The sequence below is a fragment of the Diabrotica undecimpunctata genome, chromosome 6, assembly GCF_040954645.1.
Source record: "Diabrotica undecimpunctata isolate CICGRU chromosome 6, icDiaUnde3, whole genome shotgun sequence".
In the NCBI taxonomy this organism is placed as follows: Eukaryota; Metazoa; Arthropoda; class Insecta; order Coleoptera; family Chrysomelidae; genus Diabrotica; species Diabrotica undecimpunctata.
The window spans coordinates 8,655,306-8,676,492 of record NC_092808.1 but is presented as its reverse complement, the minus strand read 5'-3'; the positions used below and the strand labels follow the sequence as shown (position 1 = coordinate 8,676,492).

At 31.6% G+C, this 21,187-nt stretch overlaps 2 protein-coding genes across 3 annotated transcripts in view; one reads left to right on the top strand and one right to left on the bottom strand.

Moving 5' to 3' along the window:
- Positions 1 to 21,187, top strand: part of LOC140443094 (RNA-binding protein 45) — a 134,167-nt gene that overhangs the window by 3,891 nt on the left and 109,089 nt on the right. For both annotated transcript variants that reach the window (XM_072534160.1, XM_072534159.1), the window contains exons 4-10: positions 1,161 to 1,358; positions 1,509 to 1,777; positions 2,010 to 2,177; positions 10,023 to 10,154; positions 11,107 to 11,218; positions 11,497 to 11,653; positions 20,199 to 20,284. In XM_072534160.1, the coding sequence (XP_072390261.1) occupies positions 1,161 to 1,358; positions 1,509 to 1,777; positions 2,010 to 2,177; positions 10,023 to 10,154; positions 11,107 to 11,218; positions 11,497 to 11,653; positions 20,199 to 20,284 (1,122 nt within the window). The remainder of the gene's footprint in view (positions 1 to 1,160; positions 1,359 to 1,508; positions 1,778 to 2,009; positions 2,178 to 10,022; positions 10,155 to 11,106; positions 11,219 to 11,496; positions 11,654 to 20,198; positions 20,285 to 21,187) is intronic.
- Positions 14,244 to 15,987, bottom strand: LOC140443097 (uncharacterized). The gene is made up of 3 exons (XM_072534164.1): positions 15,909 to 15,987; positions 15,069 to 15,252; positions 14,244 to 15,019 (listed from the first exon to the last, which is right to left on the bottom strand). Exons 1-3 carry the CDS (start codon positions 15,971 to 15,973, stop codon positions 14,858 to 14,860), a joined length of 411 nt encoding a protein of 136 aa, XP_072390265.1. The 5' UTR covers positions 15,974 to 15,987; the 3' UTR covers positions 14,244 to 14,857.

Here is a 21,187-nt window from a genome sequence, read left to right as displayed (position 1 = left end):
AAGACATTTAAAACAAGCGGAGTTACAGGTAGCGTTCATTTTGGGAAGTGTGCACTTTACCGCGAAATTGGCACTATTGGAATTTTTTGTTACAAAGGAAACCGCAACAATTCTCAGAAACATGCATTAGTTTGTATTTGTGTTATTATTATTTACGATAAAGCTCGTTAAAAATGAAATATCGGTGATTTTCAAGGTGACCCGGATTTTATGATCGCGAGTGTATTTACCAATAAATTCTATTACTCTCTAATATAACATGTGTGGGAATGTAAAAATAACAAACACAGAAGATAAGCGTGTTTTGTATAACATTTTACTTTTCTATTTTACTATTTTGTATAACACTAACAGAAGAAAAGCTCATTTTGGCTCCCCCCAAACAGGGGCGCCCGTCTGCAGTGCATCCCTTGCAGTCCAGTTATCGCCGGCCCTGTTTGTGGCTTCTATAATTTACAAAGCAAGCAGATGATGAATGGCTCATGTTTGAAATATATATAGTACAATTTATTTTGTTTTTATGACATAAATAAAACTTTTTAGTGGCATTTTTAACTGTAATGAATCCCAAAAGGCACTACAAAACTCTTTGTATAGAATAATTTTATAGACTTTTTTGTTTACTAAGACATAAGTTAAAATGTTTTCTCAATGACGGGTGGATTTCTTGGCAGCATTAAGTAAATGCTGAGAAGGAAATGAACAGAAATTCCATTAAAATCTTCTCAGTATTACCATCCTATTATATAATAGTTTTATTTATGAATAAGACCTAATTGTCTTGAAAAATACGCGCATTGTGGGATTTTTTTGTGAATAAAGGACCTGTTTTCAAATAATCAATTATCTTATTTAGGTATGCCTACGGAATGGCCACTTGACAGCAATTTATTACACTCTTTCAATACCAAATGTAGTAAGTTTAAGTTTCAATAACTGTTGTATCATATGTGTCGATGCCACATACTTGTGATGAAGATGAATGAAATTGGTAAAGGCGTTTTTAAGTTATAGCGTGACAGGGGAATAGGGATTCATTTTATATAATAGATTTGATGAAACTGGAGTACATATGTCGACAATATCACTTTAAGATCAAACTAATACTGTACTACCAGTCTAAGTTAAATTCTTGCTATATTCTGGTACTTATTTTTTAGTCGTGAAGCGGGCCAGGACTCCAAAGCTGATATTGACGAAGAAGATCTCAAAAGATTGTTCATTGTGGTGTCAAAAACAGCGGACGACAACGAAATCCATAGCCACTTCAAACAATTTGGTCCACTAGCGTTTGCCTCTATCGTTCAGGACAGGGAAACTAAACAAAATAAACCATTCGCCTATGTCAAATTTCACAAGTAAGTTTTTCCAAATTTACCTACGTTTAGAAAACATACAGGTAATTCCAGTTAAAACGAGCCATCTCTTTTTTTTGTTGACAATCGGGGCGTTTATACATCTCAATAGTTTTTCGAATGATCCTTGGTATATATACTCATATTCTGTAGGTTTTCAGATGCAGCCCATGCAGTAGAAGAATGTGATAAAAAATACAAAGCCGTTTTTGCGAAACCACGTAAATCTAGAGCTGAGCTTCAGAGTGTTAGGTCTGATCCCTTTACACAACATACTGCAAGACCTGAATTTTCGCCTTTGACAAGGAACGATAGAGCTCCCCCGATGGATTTCAAAGAGGATGGTTGCTTTTCCTTAAGTGTAATTGCCAGCTATTCGGTGAACCAAAGCCAACTTTGGAGATTATTTGACATTGTTCCAAGTAAGTAAAAGTTCTAATTATTTATTTGTAAATTTGAGGCAAAAACCGCACGTGTTCTTGCGAGAATCGTATATACTGCTAGATCTGTGGAGTCTTTTGCAGCCTCCACAAATCTAAATGACAAACAAAATTCATCTCTAGTGTACTTCAGAATTTAAGAAATTTGTTGCTCAGTCATAGCTCAGTCGTAGCTATATCATATTTATATTTTTAATTGTATTTCTTTTTTAAGGTATGGACTATTGCCAGGTCCAATATGACGAAAACAGGGCCCAATCAAATAAATATGAGGTGGTGTTTAAAAACGAGTATTGGGCGCAATATGCCATAGAAAAATTCCACGGCTTCGAATATCCCATAGGAGAACGGTTGATTGTTAAAGCTAACACAGCAACTGGAAGTAAGTAATATTGTTTATCTATTAAATGAGATGCATAAATTTGTACTTAAATGCTATTAATAAAAAAGCGGCAACAATATTAGAAAGTTGAGTTATTACTCTGAACAGTGGCCTTATACATTATACATGTAACAACACCAGCAAATCGCCGCCTACACAAAATCTTATGGCAGTCAAGCCGTAGTTACACCAGGTTCGTTCTTAAATGTAATGTAAGTCTAATCTCTCTACTCTAATTTTTGCACATTTTGACCCATATGAGCCATATGACCCTTCCCATATCAGTTGGACCAACATTACATTGATAAGAAAATTAAATTTTAGAGACAAAAATAAACAACATTTTTGAATTTCCTAATTATAGAAAATATTTTATAACGTATGTAACGAAATATTTTGCCTACCACATAGGGTATAATTATAGGGGGTTTGAAAACTGGGGACAGAAACTACTGGGGGTGAAGATAGGGCAAGCAAAATAAACGAAACTGTGCGAACGGCACTCAGGGTTTGTTTGGAGAGCTAGGTCGTGGATAAGTTGAATGGCAATGGAGTTGCCTGTTAAAAAAGATAAGTTGTTGTTATAATTATTTTATTTGTCATTACAGTTCTTGTTTCTGCGCAAATCTTATTTTTGCATTATCTCGTTAGGGTCTCAGTTTGGACCGAATACATGTCGATGCCTTTATCTTAATTTGGAGGCCCCCCTTTTATCCAAGATTCGACTGGTTTAATAATCAAATTTTTCCCTAACGGAACCGTACTCCACACTATCCCAGCAAATTCCTTTGACTCCAGCCAATCATGATAAGGCGCCAAAATCCATTATCCAGTTTTAGTTTGATTAAGAGATTATCAAACTTATTTTGTACAAAGTACTGTACATTTTTTCTATTGTAATCTAGGTCATCCGGGTCAACCTAGATGTTTCATTCATTTCAAGAAAAGCTAATTAAACAATATTATATTTATTTGATGTTATGTTAAATATGTTCTTGTGCAGTCTCTTATTATATATATATATATATATATATATATATATATATATATATATATATATATATATATTTAGGGATTCTACAGTATTCACTGCATTCCCTTGCTCAACCGTTTCCATCTCTCTCTGTTGTTCCATTCTCCATCGTTTAGTCCTCTCTTACTCACGGTGTCGTCTACTTCGTTCCTCCAGGATTTTCGGGGTCATCCTGTTTTCCTCCTTCCTATGGGGCTCCATTCTTATCCACTAAACACTATTCCAGTCTGGAAGAAAAATTTTGTCCTATCAAAAGCTGTCGATGATTTCTCTGCAAAACTAGCGCCAAAATTTGTCCCCTGTATTGTCAATAAAGTTTTGTCTAAATTAGTCTACAATTTAAAGGATCTAGATGGAAATGATCTTGGAAATTTTCATGTCAGGGATATCAAATTAGATGTCACTGATTCTAGTGACGATGAAAATCAGTAATGCATATTAAAAATATATCTTTTGAGTAAAACTTGCAGTTATACTATTATATCTTACCTTTAAGTGCAATTTAAACTTACATATATCTTGTATTGCATATATTTTAAATTATCTCCTTATCTCTTTTGTTAAGCTTATACATATTTTTATTACCTGCGTTAACAAATATCTTCGTTATTTATGGACTTTTCAATAAAATATTTAGTTATGAGAACCTTTGCTAGAAAATTTATCTACTACCTTTCACAAGTTTGATTGTTATTTACTTATCTTTATCTTCGTTTAATAACACATTATCTCTTACCTTTGCAAGTTAGCTACTTGTATTACCTTTATGGTGTTATTAAAACTATTGCGGTAATAACTTATGTCTAATTTTCATACCTAGTGCAAGTGTCTTGTTTTTCCGTTGAGTGGGTTCAAATATGAGATTTGTTCGGACAAGCACATAAAAATTGCCTAGGATGATTTATCTTCGCGGGACTTGAGGTCACTGTAGGAAAACTATTAACAAGGGCGTTAATATTTTCCATTTACCCATTAGGGGTGTTGCGTTAGGCATAATTCTTTATCTTTTGGAGTGAAAGTAATCTTATGCATATATCTTCTTTTATAGAAACCTCTGGTGTAAGATTATGAAGCTTTGAAGTTTTTGATTGCATTTGAATTGTCTTTAACATTTTAAATACATACGTCTATATTTATGCAGTTCTAGTTCTATTTCTTTTGTGTAGATCCCTGGATAGTGTTTAGTGTTATAGCAATTTTATATGATATTACCACAACTTATCTTTGCTTTGTATTTTCCTTTATCATAAGTAAGCCAAATTTTATGCAGTATCTTTAATGTCTTTTGTGTAGAACTTTGACTTACTAGGTATTGTGAAGAATATACTTATCTTTATCTGACAATCAAAATTACTTGTGTTACTTAATTATCTTGATATTTACCTACCTTTAATTTTTGATACTATTTGGTACAAAAATTACTTTATCTTATACTAGCTTAATGTCAATTTGCTGTTTTATTGACTTGCCTTAGTCCATAAATATGCATATGCAATATGCCGAGAATTCATTCTCATTATCTTCTTATCTTTAATAAACAATGTAATTGTTTCCAGACCATACTGTCTATTGAAGTTTAGTCATAATAAGTTTCTCTGATTTAGTTCACAATGATTGCCCTCATCAATGCATAACTACAATGAATTTTCTTTTTCTTGAGTGTTATATTTTAATGAAATTTTTTTTATTGCATTTACAAGGTAGATTTAACCTTATGCATACTACTATTTAGAAATCTGGTGTAGGGTTGTGTCTCTTTGAAATGACAATGGAAAGGTTTTGTTTTTTATACCCTCTTGTATAACTTAGCTCTGTACAATTTTTCTGTATAGATTACTTTATTATTCTAACAGGTGCATAACGTTTGGATTTAAATCAAAGTATATTTATGACTAATCTTTCTTCTTCAATTCAACTGAGTATAATTTTGTGCAGTTTTCTTTTCATCTTGTGTAAATTTTATACTTAATAGATGTCTAGATTGGTCTTACTAAATTTTTACTTATTTCTTTTATATTTTGATGTTTACCTTATCTTTCTTAACTGCTTATAATGTTCTACTCATACTATCTCATGCAATATATGCAACTAAAATCTAGATTAGTATTATGATAACTAATATTTGGATTTATATACCTACTGCATTACTGATGATTATGATATCTTATCTTTTATAACTTAATGATTATATGCATATCTAGTGATATTGCTAATATCATAATTACCTTGGTTTAAAATTAGCTTCCCTTAAGAACTAACATTCTTGAAAGAATGTCTTTCTAACGATGTTTATCTCCATGAGTGATAGATACATCGTCCCCATATTAGTTGTTTTTGTATGATATTTATGTAATTACATATATATGGGACCGAACTGTGGTGGAGATGTACATTTATACCACTGGATCTTCCTTTAATGGTAAGGTTGTCTTTAGGGTATGGCGTCAGGGGGTTCATAGTACACAGGACTGTCGTCTCTGAGGAGCGCTTTCGAGGTTTAACCATGGATTATGAGCTACTGCGTTCATACCAACATGATTTCAATCGGCCCAGTGTATAATCGATGTACAGTACCAAAGATTGCGGATAACCCTTAACGTAGCTTTTCTCCCTCTTGGTCTACGACCAATTTTAGTGTGACGAATACTATAATTCGTTGGGATGAAATATTTCCCTGAGTATTAACTCTAAAGCCCTGTTACATGCCATTGTAGCCTGGCTACAATGTACAGCACATAAATATTTGCCTCATAATTTTAGTGTGACGAATACTATAATTCGTTGGGATAAAATATTTTCCTGAGTATTAACTCTAAAGCCTTGTAAGGAATTGCTATAAGGTATAGCATAGGATTATTTACCTTACAATTTTAGTGTGACGAATACTATAATTCGTTGGGGATGAAATAATACCCAGAGTGCTCACTCTAAAGTCATTTAGTGTATATAGTATTACAATACTGTAATACATAGTTTATAATTATGTAGTTAAAATTTTAGTTTAACGGATACTATAATTCGTTGGGTGATAGTCATTTATTTTTTTTAACTTAGGTTAATATAAGTATATTAGATTTTATATCTTATTACAAGTTAACCATTTTCACTTTATTTTGTTTAAATAATAGTACCTAAACTTACAAGATATTATACCTATATCTAGGTATCTAGATAACTTTATTATTTGGTAAAGATTACCTTTATTATTATTTTGATGATCATAACATATAATGAGTTTAGTGATGAGAAAAATTTCTCAAGGTACTTTCGAAATTTTTCTACTGGGTGTTGGAAGTGTGTAGCGTTATAACTGCTACATTGCCTGCTTTCTTTCTTATGTTAATATATTTCGTTAATTCTATTCTCCAATTTCCATATCTTCTGTCATAATTCATATTCTTCTATATCCTCCATTGTATCTCTTATTTTTCTATATATTTTCTCAGATATAGATTGTATCAGAATTATGTCGTTACTTAATTGATTCATTATTCTCTTTTCATTTTTACTGGTATTTGGTATAAAAACCAGTTGGCGTCCAAATCTATCTTCTTTATATATATATATATATATTTCAGTATCTACCTTTCCTATTTTCTTAATAATCATCATTTTTATCTTTTACTCAAGTTTCTAAAGAATGAATTTTATTTTCATCTCTATTTCTGTTACTTTGGAACGAGAGGTGCCATCTTTATTCTCTGTTTAGTTTAATGCTAGTGACAAAGACTCCTTTTTGTTGACATTTCCCCCTTCCCGTTCGATACAAAAGTCGATATAATGGCTTTTATTTCTAAAAATGTCGATTTTCTTCATGACTTTTGTAAAAGTATAAATAACCAATTGTGTCGTCTCCTGAATTAGGAGGTAAGAGTTTAATATATTTTATCGGTTTCCTGATTCTACCTGTTGTATAAAAATCTTTTTATAATTTTAACTTTGAAAAGTCTAATCTCATTATTTATGATTATCATATGTAAGTAGGTACATATTTTTGTGGATATTTCTTGTGTTTTTTTATTTATTATAATAAAAAATTAGCGATAAGAAATATATAGTTTCTTTAATATACATAGTATGTAAAAATTTTACGAATATTTTACAGTTTTAAATATTGAATTTAAATCCTTAATAATATCTTCTGATTTTAATAATAATTAACTTTTGACAAACTACCATTTCTATATAGAAATGTTTCTAAATTCTAAATTATCTAACTTTTCAATAAATATATCTTGTCATTTTTACCGAATCCGCTTTGTAATTAATATTAGAATATTTCAGTAGTAAAAACTAATTACCATTTGCTTAAGAAGATTATATATCCTTACTTTTACTTATTTGCTACATAAATAAGAATTGTTTCTCGACTTGCTTGGGTGAATAATGATAAAATTTTGTTAAATTTGATTGGTCACCTATTCATCCCCCAAGCAAGGTCTCTCATTTTGGTTTCACCATTTTCTGAAGCAAGGTGTGTTTTTCTTCATTTTAGTCAACCTCCGGGATACATTTCTCAGGTGCGGGTCAATTATATTAACATCCAGAAGACCAACCGGCCTGAGAATGGCACTATCATTCCAATAGGAGAGTTGACTCCAGGGCAAGAAAATCCACAACTAACAACATGGCTTGCTAACAACCATAGCAGAAAAGACCAGGATAAAACCTAGGATTTGGTGACAAGCATTTTTCCTTACTATAATGTAACACTGTAGCAAGAAGTCAAATAATTTTTATTTAAATTCAATATATTTAAACATGTATTTTTCTCTCATTTTTGTTTAATATTTTAATAAACATGTGTTAATTTAACTGTGTATTGTTTCTTCTTTTTACTTGTTTGCGTGTGTTGCTCCAGAGTAGGCCATATTCACGTCCTGAGTGAGCTAGCTAGCTAACGTTACAAATTGGCCAATTTGTAACGTTAGGCACCAATTTGTAACGTTCCAACGAACATTCATTGGGTGCCAATTTGTAATCCTTCGAGGCTCAATTTGTAACATCCCAACGTTGAGCTGCTGTTGTCAACTTGTAACCGCAAACCTTAGTTTGCTGCTACAATCCGACTAACATCACTAACAACGTTGGAGTGACAAATCGTTCCCCGTTGGGACCAATTTTTAACGTCATAACCCCTAATGTATCAATTGCAAAATTGCTACATTAGACGTTATACGAAACACTCCCTGGCTAGCTCACTCAGGACGTGAATATGGCCTACTCTGGAGCAACACACGCAAACAAGTAAAAAGAAGAAACAATACACAGTTAAATTAACACATGTTTAATAAAATATTAAAAAAAAAAAAGGGAGAAAAATACATGTTTAAATATTAGGTATATTGAATTTAAATAAAAATTATTCGACTTCTTGCTACAGTGTTACATTATAGTAAGGAAAAATGCTTGTCACCAAATCCTAGGTTTCATCCTGGTCTTTTCTGCTATGGTTGTTAGCAAGCCATGTTGTTAGTTGTGGATTTTCTTGCCCTGGAGTCAACTCTCCTATCGGAATGATAGTGCCATTCTCAGGCCGGTTGGTCTTCTGGATGTTAATATAAATTGACCCGCACCTGAGAAATGTATCCCGGAGGTTATTCTCTTTATCCATCTGCTGTCGCTAGTTCTTCTTACATGTCCATACCACTTTAGTCTTTTTTGTTCTATATATGGTAGTATGTCTGTTTCTATTGATGTTCTTTGCTTTATTTCGTCATTACTTCTCCTATCCATTCTTGTTACTCTGCAGTATCTTCGCAGGCATTCCATCTCTGTTGCTACTATCTTACTGCTGTTGTTCTTGTTTATAATCCAATTTTCAGCCCCATATGTCATAATACATCGCACTAATGTTTTATAAATCTGCGTTTTTGTCTTCATATTTAGGTGTCTATCCCACCATACTGAGTTAAGTTGTCGGATTGCTGTTCTTGTTTATCCTAATCTTTGTGTAATTTCTTCCTCTGTTCTTGCCTTTTTCGTGATTATAAACCCCAGGTATTTGAATTTATCCTTTCCTTTGATTGTTACGTTGTCATCAATCTGTAGATCTTCTATGTCTTCTTCACTTGTAGATAGGTACTCTGTTTTCGCGAGGTTAATATCTAGGCCAGCCTTGGTATATTGTTCTTGTAGTTTCTTCATCATGTAGCTGAGGTCTTCTTGGTCTTGTGCAATCACTACTTGATCGTCTGCAAAACTTAACGTGCCTTTGCATTTTCTTTTCCATGTAGTCAAGGCTTTCTCTAAGTATATTTTGAATAGGGTTGGAGATGTGGAACAACCCTGCAGGAGCCCTTTTGTTGTGGTGAAGTCTCCTATGATTCTTGTTCCCATTTTAATGGACACTTTATTTTCTTTATACAGAGCTTTTTTAGCTTCTATGAGTTCCGTCTGTATTTCTAATTTGTACATTGCCTCCCATAGTTCTGACCTTGGTACAGAGTCATACGCCTTTCTCAGGTCCACAAATGCCAAGTGTATATCTCTTATTTTAAACATGTTTAAACCAAAATGAACTAAATTTTATTTGTTTTTTCGGTGTATCTGACAAAATTTTTATTCGATCGCATGTATATTTATTGAAATACACAGTTAATCCGCTACAAAGAAGACTTAGGGTTAGTTAAGACCGTTGACCGTTTTTATGATTTTTATATTGGTGTATATATTTGGATTTATATAAACGGTTTGGGACCGTTTGTTGCGACAAAAACGATTGACAAAACTTTGTTTCAAATCACTATTTACTTTTAAACGTGCCTCTTAGTTAATTGATTACGTGAAATAGTTAAAACGGTATTTTGTAGGTGGTTCCAGCAACGGAAATCGACATAAACGGTCAGCATCGGATTTTAGCAACTCTTCTGAAATTATGAGACTTGCAGAAACAATTGCTCAGGCTAATTCACTGATTCAACAGAAGACCGGAATGCCAGCAGGTAAGGTTTACTCATGTAATCGTCTTTTTATAATTCTAAAATGCTGAGAAAAGTGCACGAGGCGGTTCAAAAGAAAATACTGTAAATACATTCGCGATTTATGCATAAAAAATTAACACAAAAACATTGAAGAAAACTCGCTGGAGAACAGCATTTTAAAGAACAGTTTTTATGGCCCTTTTACTAGTGGAAACGACGTTGGAGAAGTGCTTTGTATTTGTGGCACGAATAATTTTGAATTTTTAATAGTTCCAATCACTAGTAATAGAAACTTTTTGATTACCCCTCGTACATTTTACAGTGGTAAAGGGCAAGAGTTACAGTAAATTTTTTTAATGACCTAATACTTTGAAGGAGTTTCCTTCCAACTTAATATTGGTGCACTTTTAGCCCTGCAATTTAAATTAAAAGATATTTTGCCATGTGTTTTTATACTTTTTAAGAAAAAAACTAGAAAAAAGGTGTATTACTTGTTTTTTACTGCATTTTTTTTTTCAATCCATTGATTTCTCATGGAGTGTAGGTTTTTGCAGCTAGTCTTTCGTAAAGGTACATGGTTGTTGGAGTTTATAGGCCGTGGTCCAAAATTTTTTATTGTTGACGTGTCATCAGTGGCTAAGGGGAACGATATTAAGTCAAGTCTACGTCGATTTCCGCACCACCTTCGAAAATTCCTCCCTCAAATGAAAATACACTGAAAAACTACAAGTATCTAGTTATTGTGGAGTAATTCTAACAATTCAGTCTTGATCTCAGTGCCTTACTAGACATTAATGTTTCAATTTTTCATTTAAAAAACACTTAAACATCACAAATCACAAAAAATTATTGCAGAAAACTCGTGTGGTGAGTCTACCTATATACCTATTCGACTTACGACACACGCTCATAGCGCTAATTTACTTGTTATAAGACTCTTATCTTCGTTGATTAAATAATTTTATATTTTTAGACAACGCAAGATCAGGTTTATTGCCAGATCCATACGAAAGCGGTTCGATGTGCAGTAAACCATTACCTTCTCGTCAACCAGTTTCAGATCCAGATGCAGAAGTTGTAGCAAGGTAAGTTTGGATTCTATACGATATTTTCTAGGTACTGTATCGAAAATGTTGGAACGTGGATAACTTTGATTGGAAATTATTCGGCTATCCGGCTCGAAGGACCATAGAAAATACTTTGATATTTTGAAAACTTCGGCTTGAAGTACCTTGAAGATGCTCACAAATAATATTTTTAAGGGCACTTTCTTTAATCTAACGATAAGATTCGTTCCATAAATTGTCTAAAATTTGTTCTATAGTTACTGTTTTAGGTGTTACAGTTCTATGTACTGTTTTAGGTGTTTTGTGGTTTGCATTCCAGTTGCCTTAAGTCCTGCAATTCTTAAAGATATCTTCTGCAGATTTGGAAATTTGATAGATGTGTACATGGTTCATCACAAAAATTATGGATTCGCCAAATATTCGTCGAAGCAATCAGCAGAAAAAGCCATAGAAGTACGTATATTACTGTTTTATATATATAATGGTCATTACATCAAACGATTTCAATAAATACTTTACTTCAGTAGCTAAACATATTGGAAGTTCTTTTAATTCCACAAATGAAAATTTAGCCATAGATTTTTTGAAAGATGCACACTCTCCTTGCGACTCTTTATTTTTATTACCTGTTAGTGAAACTGAAATCAGGAATGTTTTTCATATATTGAAAAATTCACACTGCATTAATTTTTATTTCTTGAACAAAAAAATAATTGTGGAAGCAATCGATATAATTATTGACAAATTAATCATACTTTATAATAATAATTATCTTACTGAAGCGATTTCCCCAGATGTATTAAAAGTAACAAAAGTGCTACCAGTGTTCAAAAAGGGAGCTTTAGATGAATTGGAAATTATCGTCCCATCTCAATCATTCTCATTTTCGGCAAAATATTCTAAATTTTCGTTTGATAGAATATCTAGAAAAACACAAAATACTTCACTGTAATCAATATTGGCTTTAGAAAAAAGTATAGCACTACAATAGCTATACAGAAAATTGTGAGAGATATAAGAAAACAGGCAGTTTTTCTTAATAAAGCTATTCTGAGTTTAACACTGTCGAATATGGTGTTCCTCATGGTTTAATATTAGGACCCACTTTGTTTCTTATTTATCTGAACGATTTATTTCACTATACTTTTCCTATAAGGTGTGTTTGCTTTGCAGATGATACAACTCTCATTAATACTGATATTAATCAGCATAATTTAAAAATTAAAACAGATAGTGATATGCAGAAAGCAAAAAATTGGGTTTTTACATAATGGGCTGAATCTAAATGAAGAGAAAAATCAGAATTTGATTTTTAGTTCCGATTGGAAGTATATCTCAAGAAATAGTGTTAAACTATTAGGAATCTTTCTATAGTATTTTTCATATAAAAATGCTTGCACGTCATTCAAGATTTACGACGTCAGAACCCCACAGCGTTGCCAAAACATCAGAATATAGAACATCCCAGAGGTACTTTTCAGTGCGTCATTAATTATGACGTCATAGAATGAATTAGGTGTGTCGAGAATTATTTCATATAATTATTGAAGAATCTGACAGATGCCAGGATCGTACTTAGCCACAGGGGTTAATCCCGTATATAAATAAAAAGTAAACAATATTATTTATTAAATTTATAAATATGGAAACATTTAAAATTGACGACAAAATTTTATTGAATTTTTGTATCTTCTTCTTCTCAAGGGGCTGTCTGCGCGTCGAAAGTTAGCAATCATCACAGCGATTTTTAATTTTGAGACAGCGGCTCTAAATAAGTCGTTATTACATGAGTTACGTCTCCTTCCTATGGATCTTTTTTTCCGGATTTTGTCTTCAGTCTCCTCACATCAATTTTCTTCAGTGTCCACGCTTCCATCCAGCAGAAAAGCCTCTGTATTCTTGTAAATGCGCTTCTGGCCTGTTTGATTCTGATTCGTATTTGTTGAGAGCTGTCATTGTTTTCATTAATAGTTGTATCTAGGTATTTGAATTCTCTTACTATTTCAATAGGCTGATTCTGTACATATATCTCACGAATGTCCTGAGTTGTCTTTGTTATTATCATATATTTCTTGCTCTGTTGAGTGATGGTCCATATTCTTCTTCGCTTTCTGCGGTCACCTAATTAAGAAGTATCTGTAGGTCTTCATGTGATTCGGCTAAAAGAACTGTATCATCATCGTATCTCAGGTTATTAATGATTATGTCATTAATTCTAATGTCTGCGTTCGTTAATCCATTGCCTTACTTAATATGTCTTCCAAGTATATATATTAAATAATACTGGTGTATGTATACACCCTTGTGGAATAACTCTTTGTACTTCTATTTCTTCTGATGTTATTTCTACTATTCTCACTACTGCTTTTTGGCCATAGTATAAGTAACACAAAAAAGACTGTTTTCAAAAATTTATTAGGTAACTTAAAAATTAATTACATAAATAAAATGTAATTCTAATCATAAAAACTATTTACTCACTAATGCGTAATAATAATAGTTTATTGAAAACACTGAAAAGTAGAATTTGAATATCAGTGTAATAGAAAATTATAGAAAAATACTGCCAGTGGAGAGTTTCCTTAAAGATATATCCTTAGACCAATTCATGGTGAAATATTTCGGTTATAACCTAACAAAACATTAATTAGAGAGTTGCCAGTCAGATTTGGATATAAGAATTGGATGATAACTGGTTCCACTGGATATGATTATGGTTTTCACGTTTGTTGCGAAAAAAAAAACGAATGATATTGAAGATAATAAAAAAATACCACTTGGAGCTAAAGTAGTAATTGATCTATTGAAATACCGGCCTGAACCATCTAGAAATTAAATTAGATCAGGTCATTGGATGAGGACCTAGGAGTTTCCTGTGTTTACAACGTTTTGAGCAGAGTCAAGTATTTATAAATAACAAAGTTTGTTCATCTAGCGGATAATGTCAAAATAGGCGATTCTACAGTTTGTATGTACAAAATTAGACTTTTAGCAGATAAAATTATAGAACAATACTGCCAGTGGGGATGTTTCCACAAAGTTATTTCTTAGACAAATCCATGGTCAAATATTTTGGTCATAACCTAGCTAAACAGTTAATTAGAGAGAAGCCAGTCAGATGTGAATATAAGAATTGGGTGATAACTGGTTCCACTGGATATGATTATGGTTTTCACGTTTGTTGCCGAAAAAAGCAAATGGTACTATTAAAAAAGACCACTTGGAGCTAAAATAGTAATTGATATTTTGAAATAGTTGCCTGAACCATCTACAAATGAAATTTTTTCGATAAACATTTCATGACATATCAACTAATGATATATCTGAAACAAAAAAATGTAAAGGCAACAGGAACTGTAAAATGTCCAGTAATCGAGAAAGCTAATGAAGAAAAATGCATATGATTATAGATTTGACAAAACTAATGAAATTTTGTGTGTGAAATGGTATGACAATAGTGTTCTATGTTCTATGGTGAAAAAACTATGTGTATTGAATGGTGTTTTGAAAAATAACATACACATACCTAATGTCTCCATTACAGGACGCCCTTGTATTTCAAAATGTTTTTGAAAAAAAAAAAATATTTTTTTGAACATAATAATAAATGTAACCCAAACGTCAAAATTGGCGAATCAAACGAAAAACGGTTGAGTATCAGCCAACAAAATCGTCATCTGAATAGTCAGAATCCGATTCATTTAAATCGACAATTACTGGAGCTATGGGGTTTATGTCAATTCTTTTGGCAGTCTTCCAATACTCATTAATAAGTTTCTCCGCATGTTTTACATAGTTCCTCCATTTTTCTGGTGTAACCTAAAATTAAGCAAAGTTATTACCTAAGAATTAAAAAAAATTAATTTACCTGTTGTAAAGATTGTTTCCAAATATTTAAAACTGTGGCTTCATTTGTAACGCCAGCAGTAGTTATATTCGCATCGTAATACCTTTTGCAATCAGACCAAACATTCTCTATCGGATTAAATTGACAATGGTATGGAGGGAGTCTCAAGACCCGATGGCCATATTGAAGGGCAAGTCTATCTAACCTGTAAAACAAAACACATAAAAATGCCATTTAATAAATAAATTCTAATGTGTACTTAAATACTTTATCTCTATATGATACAGCTACATTTGCAGATAATACTGCAATAATAACCTCAGACGTGAACCTGACGAGAGCATCTGAGAAGCTGCAATACTACCTGGATATCTTTTCTAGATGACTATATAAATTGAAAATAAGTGTTAATACAGATAAATCCGCTCAAATAACATGTACTACAAGAAGAAGCAGATCACCTCAAGTTACCATAAATAACAACCCAATCCCCGTAAAAATTTTGGTAAAATTTCTTGGACTCCACTTGGATTAGAAACTGACATGGAAGACACACATAAAAGCAAAAAGAAACCGACTTAATCTGAAAGCCCTTGGAAGATTGAAACGAATCTGGCCAGAAGACCTACTTGAGTAACTGTACGGGAGGGAGAGCCATTGCTGAATGGTACCCGGCACATGCATACTACAAAATACAAACTATTTACTTATTACTCTAAATGTTAGTGTGGAATATATTGTGAATTTGCAATGAAATAAATAAAAAAATCTCTATGATAGCCATATTAAAGGGCCAGTCTATCCAAACTGTAAAACAAAATATATAAAAATGCCATTTAATAAATAAATTCTTATACGTACTTAAATATTTTTTCTGGTAAATGCTTCTTTACAATAGCCATTAGCTCAAACTTCATCATAGACATTGAATAATTGATATTTTGGTTTGTCAACCATTCTATTAAAGAATGTTTGGTCCAACTTGCATTTGGAATTTTTTCAAGTAGAGTTGAATGGTACGATGCATTGTCCATTATAATCAACGAAGGTTCTTCTAAGTTTGGTAAAAGCTGATGCACAAACCATTTTTCAAAATTATCAGAATTCATCGAATCATGGTAGTCACCAGATTTACTTCCACTTTTAAAAATGAGTTCACAGTTATTAATAAACCCATTTTCAGAACCTGCATGAAGGACAATGTATCGTACACCTTCTCCACTCTTCTTTCGGACTGCATAACTACTGCCATCTTGCCAGCTCTTCCGGAATCCTCCTTTACTAAATATCCACGTCTCATCCAGGAAAACTGGTTTAAAGGGGTATCCATCCATTTCATTCTCTTTGTACGCTTTTAAGAACTGGAGTCTCTTTAATGTAACATGTGTTTGCTCCATTAAATACTTCCTGTTTGAAATATTACAATTCACCCATCTGAATTTTAATACTTTTAAAACTCGCTGAAGTGCAGAAATCGAAATTTTAACCTCATCCACTTCCTCGAGCTTTTGTTTTAGTGTATAGAGAGTTACATGCTCACCTAAAATGAACAAAGTAAAATTAATAAGATACTATAGTGATTCTTCTAGAAACAATATTTGGAATGTAAAGTAACATATTAATTGTAACATTTGGAATTTATCTATTTAAATGGTATATGCAACAAACAGTATTCCGTTCATAAATTGTAGTAAGCATATTTGAATAATTCAAAGTGTAAGAGTTATAAAAATATATCTATATATTTTCCTAAAATGTATGATGTAAATGGACAAACTTCAGCAAAAAGGCAAAGAGGACTCTTAAATCTTTATTACAATATTGTAAGTAAGTTTACCAATTTACCACAGAAGTTTGGTACTTATATCAGTAGTATTCTTTTTATAATCACTTTTCACTTCTATATATTTTATATATTATGTAACTAGTTGTCAGTAACAATTTAAAAAAAAAATGTATCTGAAAAGTTAGTTGCTCCTGCCTTTCTACATAACAGAAATATGATAAAATATTTTAACTACATATATTATTATTAATTATATATTATCTGTGACTTGGAATAAAAAGGGCGGATGTCCATTTTTCTGGATTTTAGGTTAATATCATTTCTATAGTAAGGACATGAGATAGTTTCATTTAAAAAAATCAGATGTCTGTATCTTTTAGGTTTTTACCTTTTGCAAAACATAAAGGTGTAAATAGATAAAATAAGGATAAATAGTTTAATTACTATTAATAAACACAAATACAACAATCATATGGTTCTTCTACAATGGGTGGACGAGCAGCATTAAGTGTCATTTTATTTTATGTTATTTATAATATTTCTAGCATACAAATTGTTTCAAACATAGGGATATTCCAATATTAACTTTTATAAGTATATTGATACGTATTGTACATATTGAGTCATAAGCTTTTAAACTACAATCAAAGGTGGTTACAATGTGGCCAAATACAAACAATGGCAGATTACTGGAGTTTACATGTGACACCAGCCCTTTTTATTCCAAGCCACATTATATATATATATATATATATATATATATATATATATATATATATATATATATATGTATGTATATGTATGTATATGTACATAGAGATTTTAACTTACCTTTACTAAACATTCCGTATATACGAGTCCTAATGGTATGCTCGTATTTATTTAAAATCAAGTTAGGTTCACAATTAGTGGCTACTGATTCGCTTACTTTATTGGTATAATCAGAATCTTTTTGTATTCCTTCATTTGCTAATCGCCTTATGGTTGGCAAAGAAATTTCTAACGCCTCAGCAACACGCTGAAATAAACAGTAAATAAAACAACTTTATTTTCAGGGTAATTTTCAACTTACTTCACGAACAGCAGAAATTGGTAATAATGTTTGTCCAGCTTCCTTTTCCAATTGAAAATATTTCAGCAATTTTAATATTAGTACTTGTTCTTTTTCAGTAAATCTTGTCATCTTGTACAAATACAAATAAAACCACAATCACAATACTATGTAAAACAAAATACAAAATAAAATTAAGCGTCTATATTCTTTGATAAAATTATAATTATACAAAACAAATACTGATACTGACCTGAACGACAGCCGTCACTAGCTGTTCGAACGCTTCGAAAGAATGGCCAGCATGGACGAAGTTTTACGTCAACTGTCAGTAATAGGCGTATTTGATTGGCTAGCGAAAGCGCACATCTAAATATCAACGAATCAAACGTAGGTTAGGAAAGAGCCGCTTATATATGTAAGCTTATTCTAACGCTGCAATACAGTTCTGTTTAATCACGGAACTACCGCTTTCTCCGTCACATCCAATTTAATGCATTAGAAAGAAATCGAAAAACTGTGACGCACTGAAAAGTACCTCTGGGATGTACTTTAGTTAAAAAGTGAAGAATTTTTAAAATGTCAACTATTTGTCAAACTATTATACATATTAACAGTAAATACGCTTAGTTTTAAGACTACTGCAACACACTAAAATACATAAGAAAACATTTTAATACAAAATTATATATTCTAAATTTTAAACTTACCTCTTTTAAGGCTTTAATAGTAAAAACGTCCCGCCATTATTTCTTGTTCAAAATAATTTATCTTATATGAAAGCTTATCAGCTTTCTACAGACTATTTATTTGTTTTGGCATAGCACAATCACAATACACAACAATAATTAGTTTTTAAAGCTATTAATCTAAATTTATATATATTATATTATGATCTAATTGTGTAAGAAATCAAAACATAAACAAAATTCTTAGTCTAAAAAAGTGTGTTAGGAAAATTTGAACTCTAAGGTTGACGTTCTGGAAATTTTAAATATAAGTGACGTCACTTTATATAAATTGTGACGTGCACGCATTTTTATATGAAAAATACTATAGATGATAATTTAGATTGGAGTGCTTATACAGATTACTTAAGTTCTAGACTTGCTACAAGTATATTTTTAATAGGCATCTTAGTTTATATGATTCATAACGTACCCTTAGAATGTGCTACTATAGCCATCTACGGTACGAAATAATTGTTTTGGGGTTATTCTTGTCACGCAGATCGAATTTTCAAACTACACAAAAGAGTAGTGAGGATACTTGCAAGAACAGAGTATAGGGAACACTCTAAACCTGTATTTCTGGATTTAGGTATTATACCACTACCTTCACTCTATATATATATATATATATATATATATATATATATATATATATATATATATGAGACGCTGATTGAAATTCATGCCAACAAAGATAAGTTTAACATAAACTCCAACTTCCATGGTCACGATACAAGATCTAGAGATGCAATTAGAGCACAACGTTTTAGTTTGACAAAGAGCATAAAAAATTCGACTAATGTTGATCACACTTTTTAAAACATTGTTTCTATTCAAAAACGGAGTACCTAAGTACAGCTTTTACACAATAGTACTAGTTTGGCCATGGTAATTACCTATTATGACGATATTTTATGTTTTTATATTTTTATTTAGTGTTTTAAAACGAAGGCCTTAACAGATATATATATATATATATATATATATATATATATATATATATATATATATATATATATATATATATATATATATATATATATATATATATATACATGGCTTTTAATATAAACTAAATATAGTCTTAAAAAACCAGTTTTTATCAAGACATAGTTTTTTTAAGCTGTATGTTCATGTAAGGATCAGAACGCAGGAGCCCAAAAACATTCGTTGATTACAAATCAAAAAATTCGTTGTTTACAAATCTTTAACGCATTAAATTTGTTTTGCTACTGTATAGAATTCCTATCAGATCACTTCACAAAAATATTTTTTTGATTTCATAATCAAAACAAGACATGAAAACAACAGTAGACAGAACTCACCTCAGAAAATTTTTAAAAAGAGTTGCTCTGAAAGGGCCTGAAGATGATGCTAAACGCATGCGAATACAACTTTTATTTAGTGTGTTTGTCGTTTCTTAAATTATTAATATTAAATATCTGTTTGTAATGTTTAAATTCGTAAAAATTTTATGTGTGTGTACGTAAAAATTGTCACTATTCCTTTGACTTGTCAAAAACAAAACTATTTTTGTATATTGACTAAATCAATTCTATTCTATTCTCTCTGTTTCGTTTCAGGTATTAAATGGAGTAGAAATGAAAGGCATTCGCTTGTCAGTGGTTGAAGCACAAGACAAACCAGATAAAAGACAAAAAATGGACACGTAAGTATTACTAAATCTATTTTTGATTTGTTTTAGCTCTTTTAGACCGAATTGGCAATGGCTCTGAATGTAAGACCACATATTCTGTTCTTCGATGAAACATTTCTGTAGTGATGACAGATTGGGAATCACTATACGTCATATTGAAGTTGATTAAAATCCTAATTGGCTATGAAACCACGCCCATTTTAACGCTTCAGTCATCGGGCATGTTTTAACGAACTTAACCAAATTACAACAAAAAAGACGTTTTGACGCACAAATATAAACATAACTGATAGAAACATTCAGAATAACGTTTTTGTGCGTTTTACATATATGTAAAAGAACCAATAGGCGAGGAAACGAAGCACAAAGCTGTTTAGCACTTCTTTTCCTCGCCTACAAGTAGCTACAACGTGCAATAGATACATCTTGTAAAGTCATAAAACTTGTGTGGGCGTGAACAATAATGTCTGCCGTGTGAACCGTGCCGCCATCTGTCCTTTAGTAGTTCTACAAAAAAATTTCCAATGGATAAATTAAATCTTGCTTTGCGTTACATATATTTAACTAGGCACTAATGGGTTAACAGACAAGGTGAATGAAAAATGAGTCTTCAAGCATCACTAGTTTTTTTTATTTAGTAAAGAAATATATTTTACCAATTCTAGTCCTATTGTCGCATCGACCTCTATTAAAAATGACGTAGCATAGCACTGTTGCCGATATAAAATATCTCAGTACATCCCATTTGAAAGATAAGTTTTCAATGCATGCTATGTTCAATAGTCTCTTCTTGGATTTATTTGCTATGAATATTTTCTATTAGAAATCAGACAAGATAAGTAGAAAGTAAGTCGTGGGCACTTCTTCTTCTTCGTCTAGCCATTCACGTCCACATCTGAACATAAGCCTCTTCAA

Bases quoted from the DNA above. Each gene is read 5' to 3' on its own strand.
- LOC140443097 (XM_072534164.1), bottom strand. From the start codon at position 15,973: ATGTCTATGATGAAGTTTGAGCTAATGGCTATTGTAAAGAAGCATTTA. The intron at 15,253-15,908 runs GTACGTATAAGA...TTTGTTTTACAG, and splicing joins TTACCAGAAAAAATATTTAA to GTTAGATAGACTTGCCCTTC. The intron at 15,020-15,068 runs GTAAATTAATTT...GCTTAATTTTAG, and splicing joins GGAAACAATCTTTACAACAG to GTTACACCAGAAAAATGGAG.